At 42.4% G+C, this 26,366-nt stretch overlaps 1 protein-coding gene across 1 annotated transcript; it reads left to right on the top strand.

Annotated features, from left to right (window-relative positions):
- Positions 1–157: 157 nt before the first annotated feature.
- On the top strand, positions 158–26,366 carry SETD7 (SET domain containing 7, histone lysine methyltransferase). Its single transcript, XM_065405607.1, has 8 exons — positions 158–197; positions 9,297–9,426; positions 15,838–16,039; positions 18,544–18,733; positions 20,329–20,410; positions 21,643–21,760; positions 21,939–22,096; positions 26,186–26,366. Exons 1-8 carry the CDS (start codon positions 158–160, stop codon positions 26,364–26,366), a joined length of 1,101 nt encoding a protein of 366 aa, XP_065261679.1.

The following is a 26,366-nucleotide window of genomic DNA, read 5'->3' as shown; positions in this document are numbered from 1 at the left end:
GCTCTATAACAAAGCGGAGCGAGCCGGGCGCCCGCACAGACGCCGCGGCCGGGGTGCGCGGAGCCGGTCGCTCCGCAGGCTCTAGGGGAAGACAGGGCGAGCCGCCCGCCGCGGGGAGAGCGCGGACACCCCGCCAGGGCGCCCAGCGGCCCCGGCCATGGACAGCGATGAGGACACGCTGGAGGAGACCGTGGAAGGTAACCGAGCCCCGTCTGGCGGGGGCAGAACGGGTCACCGCGGCTCGCTGTCAGCCCCGCGCTGCCGAGCGGCCGCCCCAGGCACGGCTCTGCCCACCCCAGCCTGCGAGCGGCGCACGTAGTAGCCGGGGCCCGGAACCTGCTGCAGCCCCCTGGGCCTTACAGATCCCCTGGGGTGGGGGCTGGGGGAAAGTTTGGGGGGGTGCAGAGCCGGTCTGCGCAGTGCGAGCGCCCCCCCCCTTCCTGTAGCCTGGCCTTGGCGTGCGGGGGCCAGCACGTGGCACGCCTGGGCTGCGCGCCTCCTCCCCGCCCGGGCCCCGCGGCCCTGTCCTCCGGCCCGGTGCGCTCGCCCAGCTCCGCGTCTCACTACCGGCTTCAGCAAGCCGAGCCGCATCGGACCCCCGCATGCGTGAAGAGCTGCGGGGCGGTGTTTCCTTTGTAAGGAGCTGCTTTTTGTTTTCACGACATTTTAAAACAAGTGCTCGAAGCAGCTTTTTATAGCGAGGCAAGAGCTCTAGTGGGGTAGAAGACTTCAGCTGGTATCTGATGCCTTGGAAAACTTAGCAGAGCCATGGAGAAGAACGGCTAGTGCCTAGTTGTTGCTAGCCTATTTATACTTTTTGGGGGGGGGGGGAATAGAGGAGCCACTTATTATTCAGCTAAATATATCGCTGCTGTTCATAAATACATACTGCCCTTTAAATCTTTAGGGTCTGATCCTTCAAATAGTTAAGCACCCGAGTAACTACTCAGTGGGGCTAAGTGAGTACAGTTACTTCCATGTTTAAGTGTTTGAAGGACTGGGCCTCTAGTACCTTGTGTTCTATAGTATGGACTATCACAATGGTAGTACACTCATTTCAATTTAAATATAATTGTCAAATGTTAAGATCTTGGAGACTTTCCAGAATGGACCTAGTTTACATGGCAAATTAAGGACCAGATTCTGTTTGGTACTGTATTACAACAGTTTACATCCAGTCAATCTGCATGGACTTCAGTGGAGTTATTCTGTTTTGACACCATTTGACCTGAAACAAGAAATAAGTGTATGTGTGGCATCTAGTTTGTGTTTAATTTAAAGTAATTGGATTTGCTTCTCTGTAGTCTTGTGCCTAGTGTGGTTATTTGCATTCTGGGTAGTGTCTTACCCTGATTTGCACACATTTTGCATTGGTGTAAATGACAAGACAAAGTGCAAGACAACAGAGAATCAGGCCCACGTTTTTGGAGGAGAGTGTATAAAACAACGCCTCCATGTGCATATTAAAGACCATCACAGCCAACATTTCCACTCTCATCTTCCCCATTTTTGAGTCGTATGGTGTGCACCAGTTAGTTGCCTGCTTCTGCTTCAGAGGCGACTGTGTTTTACCAGTACTGTGCCATATTTCTAGTGATTCTTAAGTTATTTGAGGTTCTTCAGCACGAAAGGCACTATGTAAATGTAATATATTACTATCCTTCTCCTCCCCACCACACACACACACACACACACACTGCAATATAAAAATTGACAATATTTTGCCTTGAAGATGCAGGCCAGAACTAACTAACTAATATATATTAAATTAAATAATAGAGATACTCTTTGTATTACAGGAGCATCCACAGGGCCTGGATGACAGTGGGCCCCATTGCGCTAGTCTCTAAATAACTACACATAGGGAGAGATGGTCCCTACCCTGAAGAGCTTACTGTGAAAAGAGACAAGTGAGACAAAGGGTGGAAGGTGGAACTGGGGCAGACAGTGAAAAGCCCAGGGTCACACAGCAGATCAGTAGCACAGCTGGAATAGACTCCAGGTCTCCTGACTCCCAGTCCAGTGCCCTATCCTTGGGCCCCAGTGCCTCCCCAAAGCTAACCACCTGGTGGGCACATTTTAAGACCAGAGAAGAGTTTTGAGACTGAGATACAGACCTTAAAAACAGGAGAAGGTTGTGATGTCAAAGCTATTCCAGAATTTCCTATATTAGCACAAATGACATCTCTGTCAGCAACATGCATCCCCTTTTAGGCATTTAGGAATATAGTCAGGATTTGCCTTCTGAAGCTCTTAAGTAAAATGTGCCAGCTGAAAACAAAGATCCCATTCCTGGTCACAGCTCTTACTACTCAGATATCATGGTTAAGAGCACAGTGTTGGAATTTGTGTGTGGCCGGATACAACTAACTCCCATCAGTCAGTGGCAGGTTACTTGTATCTTGTGGCAGGCAGAAAGGACCTGGTGTGCATTGTCACTTTTGAAAAGGTTACTGAGTTTGGCTTGCCAGCATGGCAGTAGATGTGTGATAGTGTTTGCTGTACAGCTGCTACTAGAATCTGGTCTTATTACATAGATATAAGTGATTGGATATTTTAGCAATGGGGGCTATGCAAAACTCATAGATTATATAGGAACTTTAAATTGCAAGGGGGAATAGAAGGGTTTCTTAAAGTGACGGATACTTTGGATGTGATGTGTAGACCGTCTCTGCTTATACGTGTACCTGTGTACGGACTTGGTATTATATCCTTGCCGAAAAATATCTGTAAGGAGGCTATTTTTAGTTGTGCTAGGCATCGTGATACTGTTCCTGATATCATAGCTGCACATTATGGTTTCATAGACTGGCTTATTTCTTTGTGCTCAGGTGAGTTTTGAAGGTAACTATTGGTTGGCAGAGGGATTGCTTTTGAGTGACATTAGGGACTTCCTTTTTGCCCTTACCTGAGGCCTAGAACTAGGAATGAGATCATACCCAGGTCTGCTGCTGCCTGACCATACAGACCACTACTACTAGACCACCAGGCTGGCCTTCATATGTTTTAGTCTCTTATTGACCCTATTATTATTATTTGTATTGTAGCCTTGTACAAAGGCCTCCATTAAGACTGGAGGTCTATTGTACTACATGCTTTACAAACCCACAGAAAGAGAGGTCACTGCTCTGAAGGGTTTACTATCTAGAGAAGATACAAGAATCTTGATAATGTCCAAATAAGGGAAGGAAGCAAAAACTCTCTCTCACTTTTACAAATGGGTAGGGGCAATTGAGGAGGAGAAATAAAGTGTTCCATTTTGGTCCCACTGTAATCAGTGAGACTTTTGTGGTTGGCTTCAGTAGGAATTGGACTGAATCGTAAGGCCTGGTGTATATTAGAAAAGTTGCACCAGTGTAACTAAGCTTAAAATTGATTTGCCTTAGGTTAAGGCAGGCTGGATTTAATTTTTTTCCCCTCTCGCATCTTCTGATGTAAAAGTAATGTTAGAGAAGAATTGGACCCTCTATGTCATGTCTGAAGTTAGAACTCAAGTTCATGGCTCTCACTTTGTACAGAGGCCACTAGACTGCAGGTCTCTGTTAAAATCATTGGGAGAATATGCCTCCTACTGCACAAAAATTCTGGCATTTATAATCTGTATAAACATACATTGACAGTTTTATTTGTTTTTGCACTCCAGTAGCATCTTCACCAAACTGAACAAATATTTTGTTGCAGTACAGTGTGCACAGTTTGACTTAACCTGAAAAGTGTAAATATTTTCTCCTCAGTACTTTGTAACAGTCTTGCTCTTCTGTCAGGAATTAGTTGTACTTTCTTACAGTTTGTCTATATGGGAAAGTTAAATCAACGTAAACTAAGTTGTGAATTTAAACCCATATAGTTACACTAATATAGCTCATCTTGTGACCACTTTTACTCTGGTATAAGAGGTGTGGTTTTTTGTTTTTGTTTTTCCCCCCGGTTTAGATTGTACACAGGAAAAAGCCACTCTTATTCTGGAATCAGGGTGTCCACACTGTTATACTGGTGTAACTATAGCACTTTAACTATACTGGTGTAACTAGTAAACAATTTCCCATGTAGACAAACCCTTATTCATCCCCCCCCCTATACTCACCCCACCCCCAATGGGCCAGGAGCTTGCCTTTCTTCCACTTGTTTGGAGAGAAGCATGCTTGCCTGTTTTAAAAACATTCCCTCCTACTTACTAGTAATACCTTACATTATAAAAATATTTTGATTTTTAATAATCTAACTTATTTTTCACCGTTCACACACTCCCCTTTTCTCACTACTGTCAGCTTGAAGATGACATAACCTGCTATTTAGTCAACTTCAGCTTTTTTCAAACTTGCTCATACTTAATTGGACTTCTACCCACAGCAATTCTCTGCTGGGCATCTCCTTTCCAACTTAGACTCCATACTCTCTCTCTGGCGCTTCTTAGAGAACCCAGATCTGTGAGTCAGCTTGTTGCCACCTGCCTCCAGCACGATGGAGTTTTGCCTGTGCCAGCTAGGTGTTCCAGAGCTAACACAGCCAGCCTATCAGCAGCTCAAGAGCTCTCCTCTGGCGTATGCCAGCCCTGCCTTTTCCCTGCAGCTTGACATTATTTACACCTCAGCCCCTGAGTCCCTTCAGTGTCCTCCTGTGGTATCCAGCCCCTGATCACTGGATACTTACAGAAATACCAGATCCTTCATTCCCAAAGGAGCAGTGTACCCCAGTTTACAGTCTGACCTTAACCCACTGCTGTATCACACAGACACTTGAATTCAATTATAGTAAAACAAAAAGGAAACTTATTTAAGAAAGAAGAGAGATTTATGTAAAAATAAGTGTGAGTGGTGGAAACAAATTGTTACATACAATAAAATGTGAACTAGGGCCTAAACTTATTAATATAACCTTTCCTATCTAGTAAAGTAGATTCTTGCCCCACAAGTCAGTCTTTTGAAGCATTGCTAGCCCCAAAGAGCTAGGACCCCGTCTTTCATCAAGGTGCCTCCTCAGTCAATGGAGGTGGAGTGTCTTTCTCCACCCTGTGGTATACTGAATCAATCTCATGTCTTTATTCACAGACAAGGCAATCCCCTCACTGGCCTACCATTCCTTTTTACTTACAAGTGGTTTTGTTGTTTGTCTTGGGTTTTCCATGGACTGTCCTGGCTTAGTGCAGAGGTGGACAGTTGAGCAATACATTACATAATTGGCTAGCCAGGGAGGTCTGACAACTCCCTCCCACTTGAATGGGCCAGTACCTAGCCATATGATTCCCTAATGACTCACTTTCACTCCATAAGGGCATTATTTTCAATGTAGCTACATCACTCCTTAAATATTACTTGTACATGCATCTTGCAATGATTGAATATTGGTAAGGTACAAGCTTTCAGTACAGATCTCACATGCTACCTTTTATGGATAAATACTATCAAAGGTTGAATTAGGTGTAGTGAGTTTGTCAGATCAGCGGCAGGAGTTGCTTGGAAAGAACAGTGAGCCTTTTGTCAATTGGCACAGACAGTCCTCTGTGTCACTCCCTGTAGCAATTGTGGAGTTTGTTAAATACTGAAATAAACCAATGTTGGAGTACCAAGGAACACTATCCATTTGGGTTTGGCTTAAAAGGTAATTTATTTTTTGTTGTTTAAATAAAATATTTTTTAAATTCTTTCCTAAATCCTGAGACCAATAGATGTGTTTTTCCCAATGGATGTGATTATTTGTTACCTTATGGCCCCTTTGTGTGAGCTAGTCTGGGGTGAAAGGTCCATAGGACTGGCATAGTCAGTATTGCCATCCCCAAATGCTCAAAAATCATGAGTCATGTTCAGCAAAAATCGTGAGATTATGTAAAAATATAGATGTGGTCTTTTTATTTGCCTTCTGCTTTTTTGAGCTTTTAGGGTACACTGAGTCACATTTTGAAACTTTCTCCAGAGCCACAAGGACTAGAAACCAGGGCCATCCAGAGGATTCAGGGGGCCTGGGGTCTTCGGCGGCGGGGGGTCCCCGCCGCCAAATTGGCCGCCGAAGACCCGGCGCTTCGGCGGTGGGTCCCGGAGCCAAAGGACCCCCCGCCGCGGGTCTTCAGGCCACTTTGGCAGCGGGTCCCGGAGCCAAAGGACCCCCTGCCGCTGAATTGCCGCCGAAGACCTGGAGTGGCAGAAGCTCCGGGGGCCTGGGTCCCACGACAGTTTTCTGGGGCCCCCGGAGCTAGTGAAGGACCCCGTTCCAGGGGCCCCAAAAAACTCTCGTGGGGGCCCATGCGGGATCTGGGGCAAATTGCCCCACTTGCCCCCCCCCCGGGCGGCCCTGCTAGAAACTTACTTTTTCTTTAAGAACGAAGGCTGAAATCATCACATATCCCCTTGACTCCAGGAGCTGGCGCTTTAAGAAAACAATAATTATCATGAGACTCATGACAAAATCATGAGAGTTGGCAACACTGCATATGCACCACTTGTGAGTATTCTTGCTGCAGAAGGCTCCTATGCCAGGCACAGAGCCACATCTGCACCACTTCCACAGCAGATCCTGGCTTGTGGCATTCCAGGGTGTGTTGAGGATGGTGTGGAAATGGGGTGCAGGCAGTCACAAGGAGGTGGGGGTGGGGTATGGCCCCAAAAGAACTGGAGCCTGGATATTCTCTGTCCATGCCAAACCCCATAGGGGCCATGACTTAGGGCAGCACAAAAGTGGGTAATAGCCTACATCAGATTCCACATCAGTCCCTGCAGCCCCTGACTAGGAGGTGAAAACTGCCTCTCCATGGTACCTGCAGCTGAATGAATCTGACCTTATGTTTTGAAATGCTAGTGGAAACAATTGAGTTTTTGAATAAACATTCCTCTGCAATTTTTGAAACCCAAATATTGCAGCACTAACATCCTGAAAGTATTATTCTTATTTATATTGCCACAGTGCTTAGGAGCCTACTCATGGACTAGGACCCCGTTGTGCTAGGTACTGTACAAACACACAACAAAAAGACAGTCACTGCTGCAGAGCTTACAAGCTAACGCTGACTCTGTGCACTTTAATTATCCAAGCTGAGAGAAATGCCAGCAGTAAACAGCAGTGACAGTCAAATGGATTTTAAGGTCTTTAATAATCCAAGGTGATATTGGTAACAAAGGTGAAGAAATGTGTATGTTGACAGTGTGGTCTGTTAGCTGGCAGCATCTTTTTAAGGAGACATGTTGAAAACAAACTTGCTTTAAAATGATGGATGTGGCTGCTTGGCTCATCCCTCTTGGTCTGTGTATGTAACTTATTAACTCTGAGAGGAGATTCCTTAGACCACGCTGTGTCCAGCCCTGATATAGGCATGTATATGTGTGTTACCTGGAAAAAGGTAGTTACATTTTTTCTGAACTGCATGATGTACTTTGTAGAAGAGTTTTAGAATCATAGAATATCAGGGTTGGAAGGGACCTCAGGAGGTCATCTAGTCCAACCCCCTGCTCAAAGCAGGACCAATCCCCAACTAAATCATCCCAGCCAGGGCTTTGTCAAGACTGACCTTAAAAACCTCTAAGGAAGGAGATTCCACCACCTCCCTAGGTAACCCATTCCAGTCACCCACACCACCTCCCTAGGTAACCCATAGATAAACAATAACATGGGGCTTTCAGCTCTAGGGAATAGTAAAGAAGGGGAAATAAGGGCACAGAGTCCTAACTCAAGAGAAGGGGGATTGATGCTTATGCAACATGCTTTCCCTGAGCTTATAAAAGCTCCATTTGTCCTCCTTCCCTTACAGTGTCTCTTTCTGTCATCTTTCCTTTCTAACCTAGACTGTAAGCTTGGCAGGGCAGGGAAAGACAGTGGAGTTGGGAAGATCACCTTCCAAAATGTGAATCCAAGTGATAACCAATGAAGTATCATCTTTCTTAATCAAGTGACTGGTTTCTTTGCTTCTGCTCCTGGTTTTCCAAAAACTACAGAAGAGTGAAAACTGACAGACCTTCATCAGTTTACACAGCTGCTCTTCTGAATCCTGTGGGCAGTAGTGAAAGTGGGAGGAATTAGATCTGATTCATGCTGCTGCTTGGGAAAGTTCTGAGCAACAGTGGAAGCAGATGCTGAAGCTGTTTGCTAGAGAGGAACTCCAGAATCAGAAGCTGAGGAGGTATAGATGAGCAGAGACTCGCCGTGCTCCCCACTCTGAGCAACCGGAAACTGGAATAGCAGAGGTGTAATGGAATGGTCAGATGGGGCTAGGAGGAGGAGGTGGGTGGGTGTTCAAATCAGACACTTCCCAGCTGGAGTCTACAAAGCAGTGAACTTCCCAAGCACTCTCCCACTTCCCAGCAGCTGTGGAGAGGACTTGGTTTTTTTCACCTGGATATTGCCTCTAGACAGTGGGGCCCCATGTGATCATCTTCTGCTTTTTAGGTGTTTGTTTCTGTTTGCTTAAGGGGGGAGGTGGAAGAAGTAGGGGAAGGGATAGTGGAGAGCCTTTGAGGAGAAATGGGAAAGACAGAAAATACAGGAGAGGAGGTAAAGCACACAGTGTAGGAAGAGAGAAGCTTAAAAAGGGTGAAGGAAGAGAGGAAAAACAGATAATAAAAACAATAGAAAAAGATGCACTGTGATCTGTTGTAATAAAGCAAAGAGGGAAAAGGGACATGAAGCTTGGAAGGGAAAGGAGGTATAACCTGAGCAAGCAAGACATAGTAAACTACACTTCAAGTGTGTTAAATAGAAAGTAGTCTGATTTGTTACAACTAGAGTAAATAATAAACATTACAAAGCTTTTTTGTTTTTTGTTTGTTTGTTTAAATTTCAGGGGATGTGGTTTGGCCACAAAGGGATTTTTTTCACCCTGGCTAGTAGGATTTGTCTTTTGGCTACTACGTATTAAGCATATTCTTCAAGATGTACACGTTTTTAAAAGAAAATACACAGTTGTATGAATTAGAAGGTCTTGAATCCATTCCAGTGTCATGCAAGAGAAATATTTCTAGGTAGTGGCTCTTTTTGTTAAGTTACTTGAACACAATACAGTGTGGGCAGTACTTAGTTGAGAAGTGTGTCGTCTTATTCCATCAACTACTCTATATTGGCTTTTTTTTTTTTTTTTTTCCCCAAAGATTTTTGTAATATGTTGTTGCCATGAAGAAACTGGCTACAAATAGTCCTGAATAGCTCTGGTCCATTTTTTTTTTTTAAATAAAATATTTTAACTAGTAGTTCTGTTAAAATAAATATTTTGGGAAGCAACAACATATAGAAGGGAGATTTATATGTTGATGATTATATGTGATTGCACACCTGTTCTAATATCTTTGCTATTTTGTTTGTTTTTGTTTTTGCTTCAGGGCTTCTGGATGATGATGGGTTGCCACATGGGTTCTGTACAGTCACCTATTCGTCCACAGACAGATTTGAAGGAAACTTCGTGCATGGAGAAAAGAACGGCCGTGGCAAGTTCTTCTTTTTTGATGGAAGGTAAACATTGGCTCTTTGCTCGTCTTCCATTTGTTTTTCTCCTGTTTACACCAGTATGTCACTAATTATGTGTGTGTGTGGGGGGGGGGGGGGTATATGTGTTCCTAGTTCCGGCAGCTGCTTTCCCATGAGAGCTTTAGTTGGATAGTTTCTTCATTGTGTGCTGGCTAGAGTAACAGCCAGTGTCTCCATCTGTTTGTGAACTCTGAAAATAATGGAGTGACCCCAGGGACTGCTCCTTAATATGAAAGTCAAGTCACTGTGGCCCTGTTTAATATTAAAGCTTTACATTTATTCAAGACTTCAAGAAAGTCTTATGATTTTAACTCCATACATGGTGGTTTAAAAACTTGCTGACAACTATTTTCCAGGCTGGTTCAGCCGGCTTATTTGTATTATGGTAGTGCCCAGAGGCTCCATTTGGGATTGTGGCCCCATATTGCTGGGCCCATACAAAGATCTAGAAAGACATGGGCTCTGCACAGAAGAGCTTACAATCTAATTAGTCCTGAAACTTGTTTAGTGGACACTGTATGGTCTAGTGGTTAAAATACTGGACTGAATTAAATACGGCTTCCATTCCCAGCTCTTTGATCTTGTAAAAATCGTTTGACCTGACTCTCTTTTCAGAAATGCACTTACAATTGCCACTGTCTTCAGTGGGAGTTATGCTGTGAAAATCAGGCTAGTTTCCTCATCTGTAAAAAGTGGAAGGTCTCCATTACTTTACTGTTCCTAGCCATTTCTTTCCTCCCCGCCCCTTTCCTCACAAATCCGTCTAGTACCTCTCTTTGCTGATGCTCAGCAATTTCCTCAGAAGGAGCAGCCGATATACAAAATGACATCATTCTTGATTTTTGCAGCTGTGTAGTGCTATGAATAGTGGTGGTGAAACTGACCCCCAAAGTCTTGTCCATTCCATTCTGCTTATGCTTGGCAAAGTTCTGAGCAGCAGCCAGAGGTATTGGAGCTGCCTGTCAGCTAACTCAGGAATGCAGCATGGCATTGTTTTACATGCAGTTGAGACTGGGAAGTTTATTTTCCCAGCCATAAGGGCCTGTAACCTTATTTTTCTAAATGATTTTTCTAAAGAATAAGTTCTGCAGAAATGGATTTCATGGGCCGGCATGCTCACTAGAGAAACCTTATTTGTCACTAGCAATTGGCCATTTCAAGACCTGTTGGGAGTGACTGAAAAATATTACTAACAGCTGGCATATGTAAAATGAGGTTTGATTTCTCAGCGGAAGCTTCAGTGTAAACATAATACTTGTTGGAAGTCTCCGCAGAGAGGCCAAAGATTGTCTAGATATGGAAATGGAGCAACTGTTTTTTACTCTGAGAAGTGGTCCCTCCAAATGGCCGGGTGCAGGCAGGGTTGCATTGGCAGCCTGAGCTTCCCTGTGTTTATGCCGTGTCTCTTCTGTAATTCTTGAGAGCTGTCAACCCAGCACCTTTCATGAGCATCAAATGCTTTGACAAACAAAACCGTTATTGTACATGGTCGGTAACTACCAAACCAAAATTAAACAAAATAGTCTGAGTATATTTTTTAAACAGTTTTCTGTACTGTGGATAGGGCCCATACAGGTTTGAGCTTAAATAAAGTAGAGTTGACTCAAATGCTGCCAGTTACTTTTGGACAGCCTAACTGATGATATTGCAGTTTGCTGCATCGCTTTGGGAAAGCTAACGAAAAAGGATGCTGCACCCAAAAGTTCATGGTTTAAATACCTGGAAGGGACAGGAATTTTTGTTGTTTTGATTTTTTTGATCATTTTGATTTGTTTCTTTAAGGATTTTTTTCTTAAACAAGGAATTACACCAGATTTTCTGCTCCCCTGGCTTCATCAAAACTGTCATTTTCCTGCTCCCTGTATTCATCAGAGCTCTCTCTTCCTGTCATGGCTCCCAAAACTCCCCACCCCTTATACTCTTGTGTGCTTTAGCACAAGTTAATTGTTTTTGGCTTAGCTCAGACACGTTTCCTCCATGGCCAGTTTCTATTGCAGTCCTGCCAGTGAAGGCTGACAACTGCACTGTAGCTCTACTGTTCAGGAGTAGGTTGTTCCTACCAAACCCTGGATAGGGCCCATATGCAACATTACAAAGGGTGTTGTTTTTTTTAGCAGAAGTAAACCTTTCCGCTCATTGTCAGCATTGCTGTCCTCTCTCTGTTGATTATTTAAAGAAGTGAGAGAGATTGGATCAAATTTTCATTTTGTAGAAAATTGACCATGTTATTTTGCAAAGAATGAAATTTCAACTCCAGCATGCTCCACATTTTGTATTGGGTACTTTTACTTTCACGCTAACCTTTGTCTGAGAGCATTTTGAGAAATCTATGGCATAATCACTCTGAGCGGAAAAGCGTTGGGTGTCCTCGAACAACTGCTCTTCTCCATGGAACTAGAAACATTTTCTAAACTGGCACTTCTCTACCAAGTTCTGAGAGTAGTGTTACAAAAGGGGAAGTTTGAAGCCTATTTGTATGGGAATTACTAGAAGTGGGAAAGCTTGAGGCATCACTGAGCCTAGAAAGGAAGGGAGGGAGGTTGGCATTTTTAAGTTGTAAAGAGAAATCCCAGAGACTTGAGTTGGAGAAAATGAGGGGCGGGGGAGACAAACAACCTCCCCCAAATCTTTCTAAGATTTATAGAGCTGTTGTAATGTCAGTGACCTGGGGCTTTAACATTTTAATTTATAAGAACTGCTGAAAACGTGCTTGACACAATGTGAAGGTGACTCCTCCCCTGAGGAGCTTACATTCTTAAAATTCAGGCATTCTTTGCATGTTCAGTACCAGGAAGATTTCTGAAGCTGATTTTTACTGGAGCTAGAAACAAGCAGGGGAAACTAACACCTTATACACTAGGAAAATGGCCCGTGGTTGACAACAGCTGGTCCCCTGTGCTTGTATTGAATGTCCTGTCCTTATTGAAAAATAGCTTATTTTAGTAGCCAAACCATGGTTGTCCACAACGGCTTTTCCTTAGCCTTCCCTCAACTGACATTTGGAATGAACAGGTTCATTTCCTTTTGCAGATAAAGCTGAAGTCCTAGTGCAATCTGAAATACTGAGTTATGGGCACCCTGCTTTTGCATTGTATCAGCAAAAGTATCTTTCTTGCAGGGGGACAAAACACTGTAGAAGTAAAGAAGGGAAACTTTAGAAACTCAAGAGTTACTTTGATGAAGCCCATGTCCAACAACAATAAAGCAAATATCTGAAGTCTTCTGAAACACATGGAGTCTTATATTCCCAGATGGACAGTTGTGCTTTTACCATAGATGTCATTGCATTTTAAGATAACTACTTAATGTCTAATGATATTGTCTACATAATTTAACAGTTAATAAGTTAATTAAATATATTGAGGCAAAGTAGACACTCTTTAAAAATTTTAGCTTGCAAGGAAAGGGACATTATAGTAAGGAATTTTTTTAAATCCCTAATTGTTAGTTTCTCTCAGCATTGTTTTCTAAAAAGGGAAACAAATTACAGCATATTCTAGCCCCAAGTATTATTGCTACACTTTTAAAAGTATTGCAAGAGAAAAGTGATGTGAAATCAGTGACTCACTAGCGAAATGCTGTATGAGTTTTGCTTGACAACCTACATTCCTTTATAATAGCTGTATAAATAATATATATATAAAAAATAGGGCTGTCAATTAATCTGTTAACTCATGTGATTAACTCAAAAAAAATTAATCGCGATTAAAAAAATTAATTGTGATTAATCGTGGTTTCAATTGCACTGTTAAACAATAGAATACCAATTGACATTTATTAAGTTTTTTGGATGTTTTTCTACATTTTCAAATATATTGATTTCAATTCCAACACATAAGAGAAAGTGTACACTGCTCACTTTATATTATTAATTTTTATTACAAATATTTGCACTGTAAAAATGATAAACAAAAGAAACCGTATTTTTCAATTCACCTCCAATGCAGTCTCTTTATTGTGAAAGTACAACTTACAAATGTTGTGTGTTTGTGTGTGTTTGTTACATAACTCCACTCAAAAACAAAACAATGCAAAACTTTAGCGCCTACAAGTCCACTCAGTCCTACTCTCGGTCAACCAATCACTAAGACAAAGAAGTTTCTTTACATTTATGGAGATGCTGCTGCCCACTTCTTATTTACAATGTCACCAGAAAGTGAGAACAGGCATTCGCATGAGACTTTTGTAGCCAGCATTGCAAGGTACTTATGTGCCAGATATGCTAAACGTTCGTATGCCCCTTCATGCTTCGGCCACCATTCCAGAGGACATGCTTCCATGCTGATGATGTTAGTTAAAAAAAAAAATGTGTTAATTAAATTTGTGACTGAACTCCTAGGGGGAGAATTGTATGTCTCCTGCTCTGTTTTATCTGAATTCTGCCATCTATTTTATGTTATAGCAGTCTCAGATGATGACCCAGCACATATTGTTCATTTTAAGAACGCTTTTGCTGTAGATTTGACAAAATGCAAAGATACCAATGTGAGATTTCTAAAGATAGCTACAGCACTCAACCCAAGATTTAAGAATCAGAAGTGCCTTCCAAAATTTGAAAGGGATGAGGTGTGGAGCATGCTTTCAGAAGTCTTAAAAGAGCAACACTCTAATACGGAAACTATAGAACCTCTGTTGCGCACTCTGATGCGGAAACTATAGAACAACCTTCTGTTGTTGGCATTTGACTTAGATAATGAAAATGAACATGCTTCAGTCCGCACTGCTTTGGATTATTATTGAGCAGAACCCATCATCAGCATGGATGCATGTCCTCTGGAATGGTGGTTGAAGCATGAATGGACATACGAATCTTTAGCACATCTAGCATGTAAACAATCTTGCAACGCCGGCTACAACAGTGCCACGTGAACACCTGTTCTCACTTTTCATGTGACATTGTAAACAAGAAGTGGGCAGCATTATCTCCTGCAAATGTAAACAAACTTGTTTGAGCGATTTGCTGAACGAGAAATAGGACTGAGTGGACTTGTAGGCTCTAAAGTTTTATATTTTTTTGGTTTTGAATGAAATTATTTTTTGTACATAATTCTACATATGTAAATTCAACTTTCATGATAAAGAGATTGCACTACAGTACTTGTATTAGGTGAATTAAAAAATACTATTGTTTTTTACAGTTCAAATATTTGTAATAAAAAATAAATATAAAGTGAGCACTGTACACTTTGTATTCTGTTATAATTGAAATCAATATATTTGAAATGTAGAAAACATCCACAAATATTTTAATAAATAGTATTCTATTATTGTTTAACAGCGTGAGTAATCTCAATTAATTTTTTTAATCAGTTGACAGCCCTAATTTAAAAACAAAATGACAGTGATTCTGGAAAATCTGGTGCAGGAGCTATTAAATATGCTGTTGACATGACCTAACACCAGGCTGGTAGTATGTTAGGCTTGTCTACACTTACAGTGCTGCAGCAGTGCAGCTGCTAGCCTATGCTGACAGGAGAGCTTCTCCTATCGGTATAGGTACTCCACCTCCCCGAGAGGCAGTAGCTATGTTGATGGGAGAAGCTCTCCCGTCGACATAGCGCTGTCTACACTGGGGGTTAGGTCGGTATAACTACGTTGCTCAGGTGCGTGGAGTATCCACACCCTGAGCGCCGTAATTTTACTGACGTAAGTTGGTAGCGCAAGTCTTGGTCTACACTACTGCGGTATGTCGACCTAAGCTACGCAACTCCAGCTACGTGAATAACGTAGCTGGAGTTGACGTAGCTTAGGTCGACTTACCGCAGGGTCCACATCGACGGGAGACACTCTCCCGTGGACTTACCTTACTCTTCTCATTCGGGGTAGAGTACGGGGTCGACTGGAGAGCAATCTGCAGTCAATTTAGTGGGTCTTCACTAGACCAGCTAAATCAACCCTGGTGCATCAATTCCCAGAGCATCGATCCAGGGGGTAGTGTAGACATAGCCTTAGAGTTGCATGACACTGAAAAGATGGGATCTGAAGGTCTGAGCATAGGGTTAGAAGGGAGAGAATCCTAATCCAAAAGCAATCTGCTCTAACAATAATTCCCTCTTTGGCCTTGGATAAATCACTTCACCTCTCTTCCTCAGTGTCCCCATCTATAAAATGTAGCAGTGTGGCTCAAGCATGCGGAATCAATACAACGGAATGATTAACATCTTTAAAGTGCTTGAACAATTAAAGTACAACATAAGTGTTATTTAGCTAGAGAATTCAGTGGAGATGAGCTTTTTTTTTTAATGTTTTTTATTTGGGGTTTTAAAATGATATACAATATGCTGCCCAGATTTTAAGCAGAGGGTGAGGGTTGTACTGAGTATATTGTTCAGTTCTCAAGAGCTCTGTTTAAAAGAGGGGGACAACTGCACCATTTGTCTTTCTCTTTCTTACCAGCACACTGGAAGGGTATTATGTCGATGATGCTCTCCAAGGCCAGGGACTCTACACATACGAGGATGGGGGGGTTCTTCATGGCACGCATGTGGATGGAGAACTTAATGGACCTGCCCAGGAATATGACATTGATGGACGACTAATATTCAAAGGGCAGTACAAAGATAATATTCGACATGGCGTGTGTTGGATATATTACCCGGTAAGCCTGATCTCCTGCTTTCTTTGTTGGAGAATAAAAGAAGGGCACAGGAGCCATATAGGCTGTAATCTGTTACTGCTATGTGGCTTAGGGAGGAAGCTTCTTTCTAGCTGCTGCAAGACATTTTGCTAGACCTGGCTCCATGAACTTGGCTTAGAGAATAAGGTTTATTCCCTATGACAGCTCCTTTAGGGGTAAAAAGTACCTAGTTACAGAAAAGAGCCAGGGTTTCCTGTTTCTGTCTCTTAAGTAAATGCTGGGACTTTTCTTTGGGAATCTTTGTCTTCTAGGGAATATTTTAAAATGTGCTAAATTATAGACAGTACAGTAGTGTTCCTTCTATTTCTTTCTTTTTTTTTTTTTTAACTCATGAATAGCCCTATTCAGCACTCCCTGCTCAGGCCACTCAAGTCAGTAGAAATTTTGCCTAAGTAAGTACTGAGTAGGGCCTGAAGTTACCATGTATGGCACATTTGTCTGTAGAATGCCACCAAAGGCCCTAAAAACTTCGGGGGTGAAAAATGAAAGGCAGTGTTGGAGTGGAAGACTTCTGTACACAATTATCTACCCAGTAGATTGAATTCTCTCTAGGCAAGGGGCAGTCTCCTTCTGTGTTACATCTGTATGCATATTTAGTTATTTAGATCCCCTCAAACGCTGTGACCATTGGGTATTTCTTAGAGGAATTAAAAACCTAGCTTACCTAATTCACAGACTGGACAGTAGTAGCTAAAACTACAGTTGAGGCTGCCAGGGAAATACCAATAGCAATTATCAGTGATAAAGAACAGAGTGCAAGTGAAAGCAAAAAATTAAATACACCTGGCTGTGAAGGTCACATACTTTTCCTTCAACTTCCTAATGATAGAACTCTGCTGCAAGTTCTGGAAAGTTCATTTCTAACAGCCTGGCTAGCATTGTCAGGATGGAATATAGGATGAAAAGTGATCTCTAAGATGCCATTTTTGCTCCAAAAATAACTGTTTAAACATAGCTGTTGTCAAAACATGCTGTAATATGGTTTATTCGTACCTGTATGGACAGAAAACGTGTAACATTGTTAAGCCATGTTTAAAGATAGTTAGTTAGTTTTGTCTCGAAGACTAGGCCTTAGAAGCTCTCTCACCATTGTAGTTGGGCAGTATGGTATGGTACATAATCCAGTGTGTGTCTCTGTATGGCATTCCTGCTGCCAGCAGGGATTAAGCCAAGCCTAGGAGAAGTCTCCCCCAGAATCGATGAGCTGTAATTTTGGGGATGGAAGGAGCAAAATATACCCATCAGTTGGGAGTTATAACCCGTTTAAGCTCCGTGGTATTCAGTAGGTAAGCTCTTGTAGGCAGCTCTGGACTGACACTGGCACAGCAGCAGTATCTCACACTGAAATGACGGGGTTGGGGCGGAAGAAAGAAGAGTTGAAAAGGGAAGGGGCTTACATTGCTGGGAGCTGTCAACAGGAGATGGAGGAGGTGGGGTGGCTAGGGGGTCTTTTCCCTTGAAAACTTTGAAAAATAAGTGCAGTTTGGAAGCATTGGTAGTAAACGAAATAATTACTCGTAACTCTTTTTAGTCTCTTGTTTTTCAGTTTTTCTTTCCTTTTGTTCAGGTGAGTTGATCTTATTTATTGCTCCTGCCACTTCTTTCCACCTGAATGCTGGAAGTGGTGATTCAAAGTCTGCAACTGACAAGGCATACTCTCTGGGGTTTTGGTATTCCACTCTCTCCCTACCTCTCCAGTTTTCTTGATGGTTTTTTTCCCCATTGTTCCCTTTTCTCTCTCCCCAAATTCATTGCCTTTCCTCTAGTTTCTTCTGTCACTATCTCCATTGTAGTTCTTATTCTGTTCATTCCTTCCAGCTCCACTCCTAATTACTTCCCACACCTCCAATATACATCCATAATGCTTTATAAGCTCCAGTCCTCTGATGTACCATCACATAACCATATATAAAGCAGCTGTACTGAATACAAAGCAGCACTTCCTCCTCCTCTCCCCCCTCCACCCCCCGGTCCCCCCGCACTGAACCATTTTTGCAAAATGTGACAAGGCAGGAGGCATTAGGTTTTTAGTGCCCTGGGCCACTGCCTAGCTCTGCTACCCCTACTTGTTTGAAATCTCAATGTTTGTTTCAAGTGGAAGGGGAGTCCTTGCGGTTTCTACTTACCTACTGGACAGAAGGCCTAATTTAGATCTTGCACGTTATTTTTGTTTGTTTGTTTGTTTTCTGGTGTAATTCTATTGATTGGAATTACTCCTGGCACTGAAATAATTAAATGAGTTTTAATTCACACCTTTTGTTGTTTCACTGTGCCTCTGTGTGTGGACACACTTGGTTTGGAATAAAAGTGTCTTATTTTAATCAAGGCTATATAGATTCCTTACTAACTAGTTTTAACCCTATCAGTAAATTACATCAAGGAACTTCTCCGACACTTTACTTTTATAGCCAGCTCTTTATTACATATTATAATAAAAAACTTTTTTCTTTTGGACACTCTTTCAGGATGGAGGCAGCCTTGTAGGAGAAGTGAATGAAGAAGGGGAGATGACAGGGGAAAAAATAGCCTATGTGTATCCTGATGAGAAGACTGCACATTATGGAAGGTTCATAGATGGAGAAATGATAGAAGCAAAACTGGCAACTCTTACATCTGTAGAGGAGGGAAAGCCACACTTTGAATTGGTACCAGGCAGTAAGTTCAGTTGATGTGCAACTTCTACACTGACAAAAAATATATCATCTTTGGTCTGTGTGTCTCAGCCTCTTTCTTCACCTCAGTCCCCATACTCTGAATATTCCCCTTGAGGGTGTGTAAGGTCTGACTGGTGAGGAGGAATTGATTATTAGGGAGAACACCAGATTTTTTCTATTACAGACAATTCATGAGGACGTTTATAAGTTAGGTAGGGGTGTGTGTGTGTTCTGAAAAATGCAGAAATGCTGTGGGAGGTTATAGTGGGAGGGGAAGGCTGAGGAACACTCTGTGGAATCTTCCCCATCCTATTCACTCCTTTAAATTCACTTTTTTCCCCATTCGTGTTGACAGACATATTGTTGAAATGAGCAAACAAACACAACGCAAGGAAGGGTCATGATTCAGTCCTAACTGTATTGCTATCTATTGGGTTTGTTTGTACAAATCAGTACTAGCACTGTTGGGTGCCATTAGATATTGCATTAATAGAGAGCGTGGGACATAGACATCAGGATTAATGAGTTTGATTCGATAAGAAAGAATCTGATTCAATATTGCCCTGCAACTTGTGTAGTCGTTTACACCAGTTTGTGGACGTAAAATGCTAAACGTAAGAATGGTAGTATCTTACACCAATTCAGTATTGCGGTAAATGATTACATAGAGTGTAGGGCTATGGTGAATTGACCCCTTAGTGTTTTGGGGTGTTTCTTTAATTGCTGTAGACACTTTTCCAATTGTGGACAAGACAGGATTATTAGTAGAAATATGAACTATCCTAGCACTGTTACTTTTGTGCCCCAAAGATTTATGTACTTAAACAGTCTGGAAATAGGAACCTAAATGTTAGGAAAAAAGGGGAAAAACAGGCCAGAGGACGGCAGTGACCTTTTGTTTTTAAACATTGTAGAGAAATCTTTGCATAGCACAATTAAAAAGAAGAAACTCCAGCTGAGAGGGTACAATTTGTGCTTTGTAAATAGGATACAACTACACTCTGTGTGAAAAGCTGAAAGAAGAGATCCATTTTTAGAACTTGGTTACCATGGACAACAGCTTTTTATCAAACTTTCAAATACTCAGCTTTTCCCTGACTTTTCCACCTGCATCTTAATTTTGCCCCAAAATAAGCATCAGACAGTTGATTATACAAGTGTGCAAGGATTTAGACTTTAAAAGGGCTTAATTGTCAGAGGGTGGATGCTCAGCACTTCCTCAAAGTGTCAGGCCCATGTAAGGTGTCCAAGTTGAGCACACAAATCATTAGTCATTTTTGAAAAAACGGGGCCCTAATTTTAATAAAGAGAGATGCTCTTTTTTTTTTTTTTTTTTTTTAAGCTCTTGTATATAAAATATGCTATTTTCAGTTGCCTGGGAAGAGAAAAATCAAGAAGGAGTAACTGGCTGAGGATTCAGGTATTTTGTTTTCAGTGCAGCTCTATATCCTTTTTAAGTATGTTTCTTTTGTTCATCTCATTATCTTTCAGACTTAATTTGCTTTTGAATGTCTTGAATGCGTGTCCCTCTAACAAAAGAGAGAAATGCTTTTAATATTGTCCATTAATTTAATTCCTGTATTGATTTATTTTTAGGCCCAGTATACAGTTTTGATAAATCTACTTCATCTTGCATTTCTACAAATGCACTTCTTCCTGATCCTTACGAGTCAGAGAGGTAGAACTTTTCTTTTTCCCATTTAAAATCTTTCAGTAAACTTCTTGGTCTGCTGTGCATTTAGGGACCTGATCCTGCAAACCCTTACTCACAGGAACAATTGCAGGACTAGTCAGGTGTCTATGGGTTTGCCAGGTTGGGCCTTTAACTTGACTGATGTGGAGCATAGACTTAATTGAATTGAAGTTTCTTTTGGATTTACATGGAAAAACTGGCAATCTAGTAGACAGAACATGGACATAATATACTTCTGGGTAACATCTTGAAAGTGACTTTAAAAAAATATAGCTGCGAAGTCACGTTCAGTGAAGTCCAGAACTCTTCATTAAGGGCCCTACCTACAAGATACAGTTCAAGGGGAGTTGAGGGTGCTCAGCATCTTATAGGATCTGGCACAAATACACTGTTCCCTTTTTCAGAACACAGAATCAGTCTCAAATTGATGCGTATGCCAAGCATAGTGATTCAGGTTGGGTCAAATTCTGCTCATCTGAGTAGTCTTGTTGAGCAGAATAAAGTGAGCAGGATTGGGTTTATTATGTAATAAAGTAGAAAGCCCTGGGGAAAGAGGAGTATGTCCATTTCAAACCTCAACTGTTGACATGCCATGTTTCTCTACAGAATGCTGGATTCCAGTCAGTCACTAACATCACCTTTTTATATTTCTCAATGTACAGCATGTAGAACTGTTTGTGTCTTCACTGCCTTAATCCCATTCATTTGACAAGGTTTTGCCGTATACCTGATGGTAATCCTCCTCTTCTGGCATTACAAATGTCTAAATGTGTGATGTAGCAAAAGGTTCTTAGTGACTGTTGTTTAGAAACGTGGAGTTCTAGGGCCTGATCCTGAGAATGCTCTCTCAAGTGAGTAGTCCTTGCACACATGAGGAGTCCCATTGAATTTCAATGGGACTAGTCATGGAGTGAGGATTGGAGGTCCCTGCATGTTTAACCATCATTAGGGGGAGATTGGAAAATGGTCATCATCTGAACAATAAAATGTAATTATAAGTAATTTCTTAGGACATAATTCTTAGGAAAAAGAAAAGTCCTTTTGTTTCGCTACTAATAAAATGTTGTTAGGTTTTGGGTTCTTTTGCCTTTGCATTTTCTAAAGGGCATGAACTACTAACCTCTGCACCAGTAGCTGTAGTAATAATACTGTGTAGAGAATTGCAAATGTGATAACGAGAAAATATCCAATTTCTACCCTTTCTTTTTATTTTCTAGGGTATATGTTGATGCATCTCTCATTTCCAGTGCTGGCGAAGGATTATTTTCTAAAATAGCAGCAGGATCGCGCACGGTTATGTCCTTTTACAATGGAGTGCGAATTACACACCCGGAGGTAAGGCGGGGGGCAGAAGGGAACCAGTCTGAATTTTCATTGCTTTTTTTTTTTTTAACTGTTTTCTTGTAAGATTTTTTTTTTTTTTTCCTGTGAGTTGATCTGAGTGTGCTTACTGGAACTTTTGAAAACAAATAAAAGGTGACCAGACATGCTCGGTTTTTACCTTGCAAATCAGGTGGACAGCAGAGACTGGGCCCTCAATGAAAACACAATAGCCCTGGATGATGAAACAGTCATAGATGTGCCGGAGCCTTACAACCATGCCACCAAGTATTGTGCCTCGCTGGGGCATAAGGCCAACCACTCCTTCACTCCTAATTGCATCTATGACCCGTAAGTATTAGCCTGTCTTTCAGACCAAACGCTGCAGAGGTGAGATTGCTGCACTGAAGTGCACTGTGCTTGTACAATGTTTTGAGATGGCCGGATGTACTCTCTGGATCCAAGAGTCTTCCTTCAGGTTCACCTGCAGTCTCTGTGTACTGGAGCTGAGACTTGCACCAAGTGGGCATTGCAGGTGCTCAACAGCTCTAAACTTCGAGGGCAGGTTCAGGCTTAGAATGATATTGCATGTTTGTTATGCGTTTGTGTCTGACCATTGATGCTCAAATACACAAAATACAGCATCCTTGGCTGAAACGTAAATCTTAGCTGTCCAAGGATAGGGCCATGTCTGCCTCACTCCTAGCATTTGACAGAGTATGTTTTACAGTGCATCATTTTGGAACATGAAGCCTCAAAAATAAGAATTTTTCTTGTACTCTCCAGCAGCTGAAAACCTGTTTGACATCTACAAACATGTGTAAGGAGGTACATATTTTAAAACAATATGGTAAGGGGGGGGCATATGTTTTGTAGCTTGTACAGACCAAACTTATTTCACATACCAGGGGCTCCTTGTATCCTTCCACTTCCCCCACAAGCTCCCTGTGTGCCACCCTCCCATTCCCCCTCTGTTTCCAGGGATTCCTCGCAATTTTCTCCTCCAAATACAGTACCAGCTACTCTCTATGGCCCCTATTCCCTTTTTCTCCCATGTCAGGGTCCCTAGTCTCCCTCACCAGAGGTTTTGTGCCACCCATTCCAGGGTCCTCCTTCCTCCCACATGGCAGGGGTTCTGGGTGACCCATACTCTCCCCTCCACCCACAACAGGGTCCCCCATTCTTCCCCCACATTCCTCCACTCTCCCCCCCCCCCTTTCTATCTGAGACAAGTTATTCAGGGTTCCAACATTTTAAATGCTTTTGCCAGAATAGGCAGAGATAAAATAGGAGTATTGTTATGCTGGCACAGGGGTGGGCAAACTTTTTGGCCTGAGGGCCACATCTGGGAATAGAAATTGAATGGTGGGCCATGAATGCTCACAAAATTGGGGTTGGGGTGTGGGAGATGGTGAGGACTGTGTTTGGGGGCGAGGGAGGGGGATCCAGGGTGGGCAGAGGAGTGGGGTGCGGGGAGGAGTGAGGGCTCTGGGGTGGGACTGGGGATGAGGAGTTTGGGGTGTAGGAGGGTACTCCAGGCTGGGATCAAGGGATTCAGAGGGCGGGAGGGGGATCAGGGCTGGGGGAGGAGGTTGGGGCGTCGGGAGAGGCTCAGGGGTGCAGGCTCCGGGTGGCGTTTACCTCAAGTGGCTCCCAGAAGCAGTGGCATGTCCCTTCTCCAGCTCCTACGCAGAGGTGTGGCCAGGCAGCTCTGCATACTGCCTTGTCTGCAGGCACCGCCTCTGCAGCTCCCATTGGAGCACATAGGAGCTGGAGGCGGGCCATTCTGCAGCTTCCAGGAGCCATGTGGAGCAGCCCCAGACCCCGCTCCCCAGCAGGAGCTCGAGGGCCGGCTTAAAACGGCTTGCCCTCACCTGTGCTAGCAGGTGATAATGGGTGCCATCAAAAGTTGGGTTTTTTTTTTTGTTTGTTTGTTTTTTGTCTATAGACCATTGCGGAGGCACTTGAGGCTTTACTGAGCTGAAGAGCTGGCAGGGGCTTCATGTATCTCCCATTTTTTCCTCAACATCAGTAGGGTTCTGGCCATTTATTCCTAGAAGATTCTCTGACGTTTTGGAACATGTATCATGTGCAGCAATCAGAAGTGGTGTGCAAAAATCATTAAAGACGAATAGAGAAATGTTGAGTGTAAGACCTTTGCGCGTTTGGCTGAAAATATATGTAATTATGTTGTTAAATTGGCGAGGATTCAGAGAAGAGCACTGAGAATAATCAAAGGATTAGAAAAGATGCCAGATAGTGATTAGACTCCAGGAGCTCAGTTGATTTAGCTTAACAAAGAGAAGGTTAAGAGGTGACTTGATCACAGTCTGTGGAACTGAAATTTGATAAGAGGGCTCATTAGCCTAGCAGACAAAGGTATAAATGAGCCAATGGCTGGAAGTTGAAGCTAGGCAAGTTCAGACTGGAAATAAGGCACAAAATGTTAACCATGAGGGTAATTAACCGCTGGAACAACTTAAGTGGGGATTTTCTCCATCACTGGCAATCTTTAAATCAATATTGGATTTTTTTCTATAAGATACATTCTAGCTCAAACAGGAATTATTTTGGGGAGGTTCTATGGCCTCTGTTGAACGGGAGGTCAGACTAGATCAGCATTTCTCAAATGTGGCCGCCAGGAGCTTTTCTTGTGGCCACAGCCTCCTGGGCAGTGATGGGGGCGGGGGGCAAAGCAGTGACTCCTCCCCTGAGGCCGCCAGCGCCGCCAGCCGGGGTTGGGTCTCTTCCCCCCTCCCTCCCCCCCCGGGGAGAGACACATGCAGGAGGAGCAGGTTTCTAGTGAGTTCCTCACCTCTCATCTTCCCTGGGATGGCGGGCAGGAGGCTCCGGCTCTGGGCTCACCCCCATCCATTCCCCTCTGACCCCTACTGCCTCCCTCAGCCCCCCCATCCATTCTCCCCATTGCCTCTAGCCCCCACTGCCTCCCTACCCACCTCCCTATACAGGGCTTGATTTGTTCCTGGGCATGCCAGGGCTGAGTAAATCTGCTGCTGTGAAAAGTGATATTTCTGTGTTTGTTAATATCACTTTTCACAGCAGCAGACTTACTAGCTAGCAAGTCTTTAAAAAAGCAACCAAAAAAGCAAAATAAACAACAACAAAAAAGACAAGAATGTGCAAAGCACCTTATTTGTGTTTCTATTCTATTGAGGTCTAGTAAAGAATAGAGACAAGTGTACATTATTTTTATTAGTCTGCAAAAAATCCCAACATAAATAAATTGCAATCATTTGGACATGTATATGTGCATATTTATTTGTCTTTCTTAAACTTAATTAGGAATTTTAGTTAAAATTATAACAGCGGCCACCAGCAAAGAGTTGGTGGCCGCAGTCTGAAGCCACCAAAAAATTTGTTGAGAACCCCTGGACTAGATGATCACCCTTAGACTCTGTTAATTTAGTAATATTTTGAATTCATCGACTCAACCTACCTAGACAAAAAGGAGTACATACAGGAAGGGCGAATTAAAAAACTCATGATTGTACTCTTTCATTTCTCTTGAGTGAATTCTGCACATCCAGTCAATATTTGTTTTCACTTGAACAATGAATAAGCAATAGTGCTGCTTGGTTGGCTCTCTTTTGCCTGATTTTGAGCCCAAGACCTTTGGTTCTTTTCAAACTTCTGCATTATATTAAAGGGGGGGCATTTTAAAAAAAAATTGACAGAGTTAAAATAGTTTGGGGTAATGTCGACTGTTCGTGGGAAACAGTGAAATCTTCTATACAAAGTGCTGTCAAACTGAAGTTTAAAAAAAATCCACAAAAAATGAAAAAACTATTTTTTTTCTTTTTTTCAAAGTTATAGTACTCTTTTGTTACCTACAACTGGGTCGGACACTTGCAGATAAAAAACTGCCTTGCTTACAGCAAGTCCCTGGGGAAGATGAGCAGAAGTGTGCTCTTGTAAAAACATTTAGTAAATAACCTGTACTAGATAAACATGGATGATTGACTTCCCCTGTTGCAAATAATATTCATTGTTGTCCTATTATGAAGGTAGTTGTAAGTCCTGCACAAATCAGTGACTACTTTTTTGATACCATAAATATCTTACAGGAAATATTGAGAATACCCAAGTCATAGTTTGAGTTGTTTTTTTTTTGGTGTAACATGACACAGTATTTGAAGCCTTTTTTAAATCTTACACCAGAGTAAGTCTTGAAGTTCAAAGCAATAACTCCTTGAACAAATTCTTAAGATTCATGTAAATCAAAGTTTCATAAATATTGCTAAGTGCCAAACAACTCTTTGAGACACAAGTCTGATTTGATGGCTTAAATATTAATTAGAGGGGTTTTAAAAAAGAGTCTGTGTGGCAGGGGATCGTGAATTTACATTTGAAGGTTTAGTTAAAAAAAAATATAGTTTACTAAAGGGCTAAAATTTACAATGCATACTCCTCGTTGTTTAGGTTTGTTCATCCTCGTTTTGGGCCAATCAAGTGTATACGCACCATCAGGGCTGTGGAGAAGGATGAAGAACTAACAGTGGCTTATGGATATGATCACAATCCCATCGGGCAGAATGGGCCAGAAGCACCAGAATGGTACCAGGTGGAACTGAAAGCCTTCCAGGCTGCCCAGCAGAAGTGA

Source organism: Emys orbicularis, chromosome 5 (genome assembly GCF_028017835.1).
Source record: "Emys orbicularis isolate rEmyOrb1 chromosome 5, rEmyOrb1.hap1, whole genome shotgun sequence".
Lineage (NCBI taxonomy): Eukaryota > Metazoa > Chordata > Testudines > Emydidae > Emys > Emys orbicularis.
This window is presented reverse-complemented; position numbering and strand designations above follow the sequence as displayed.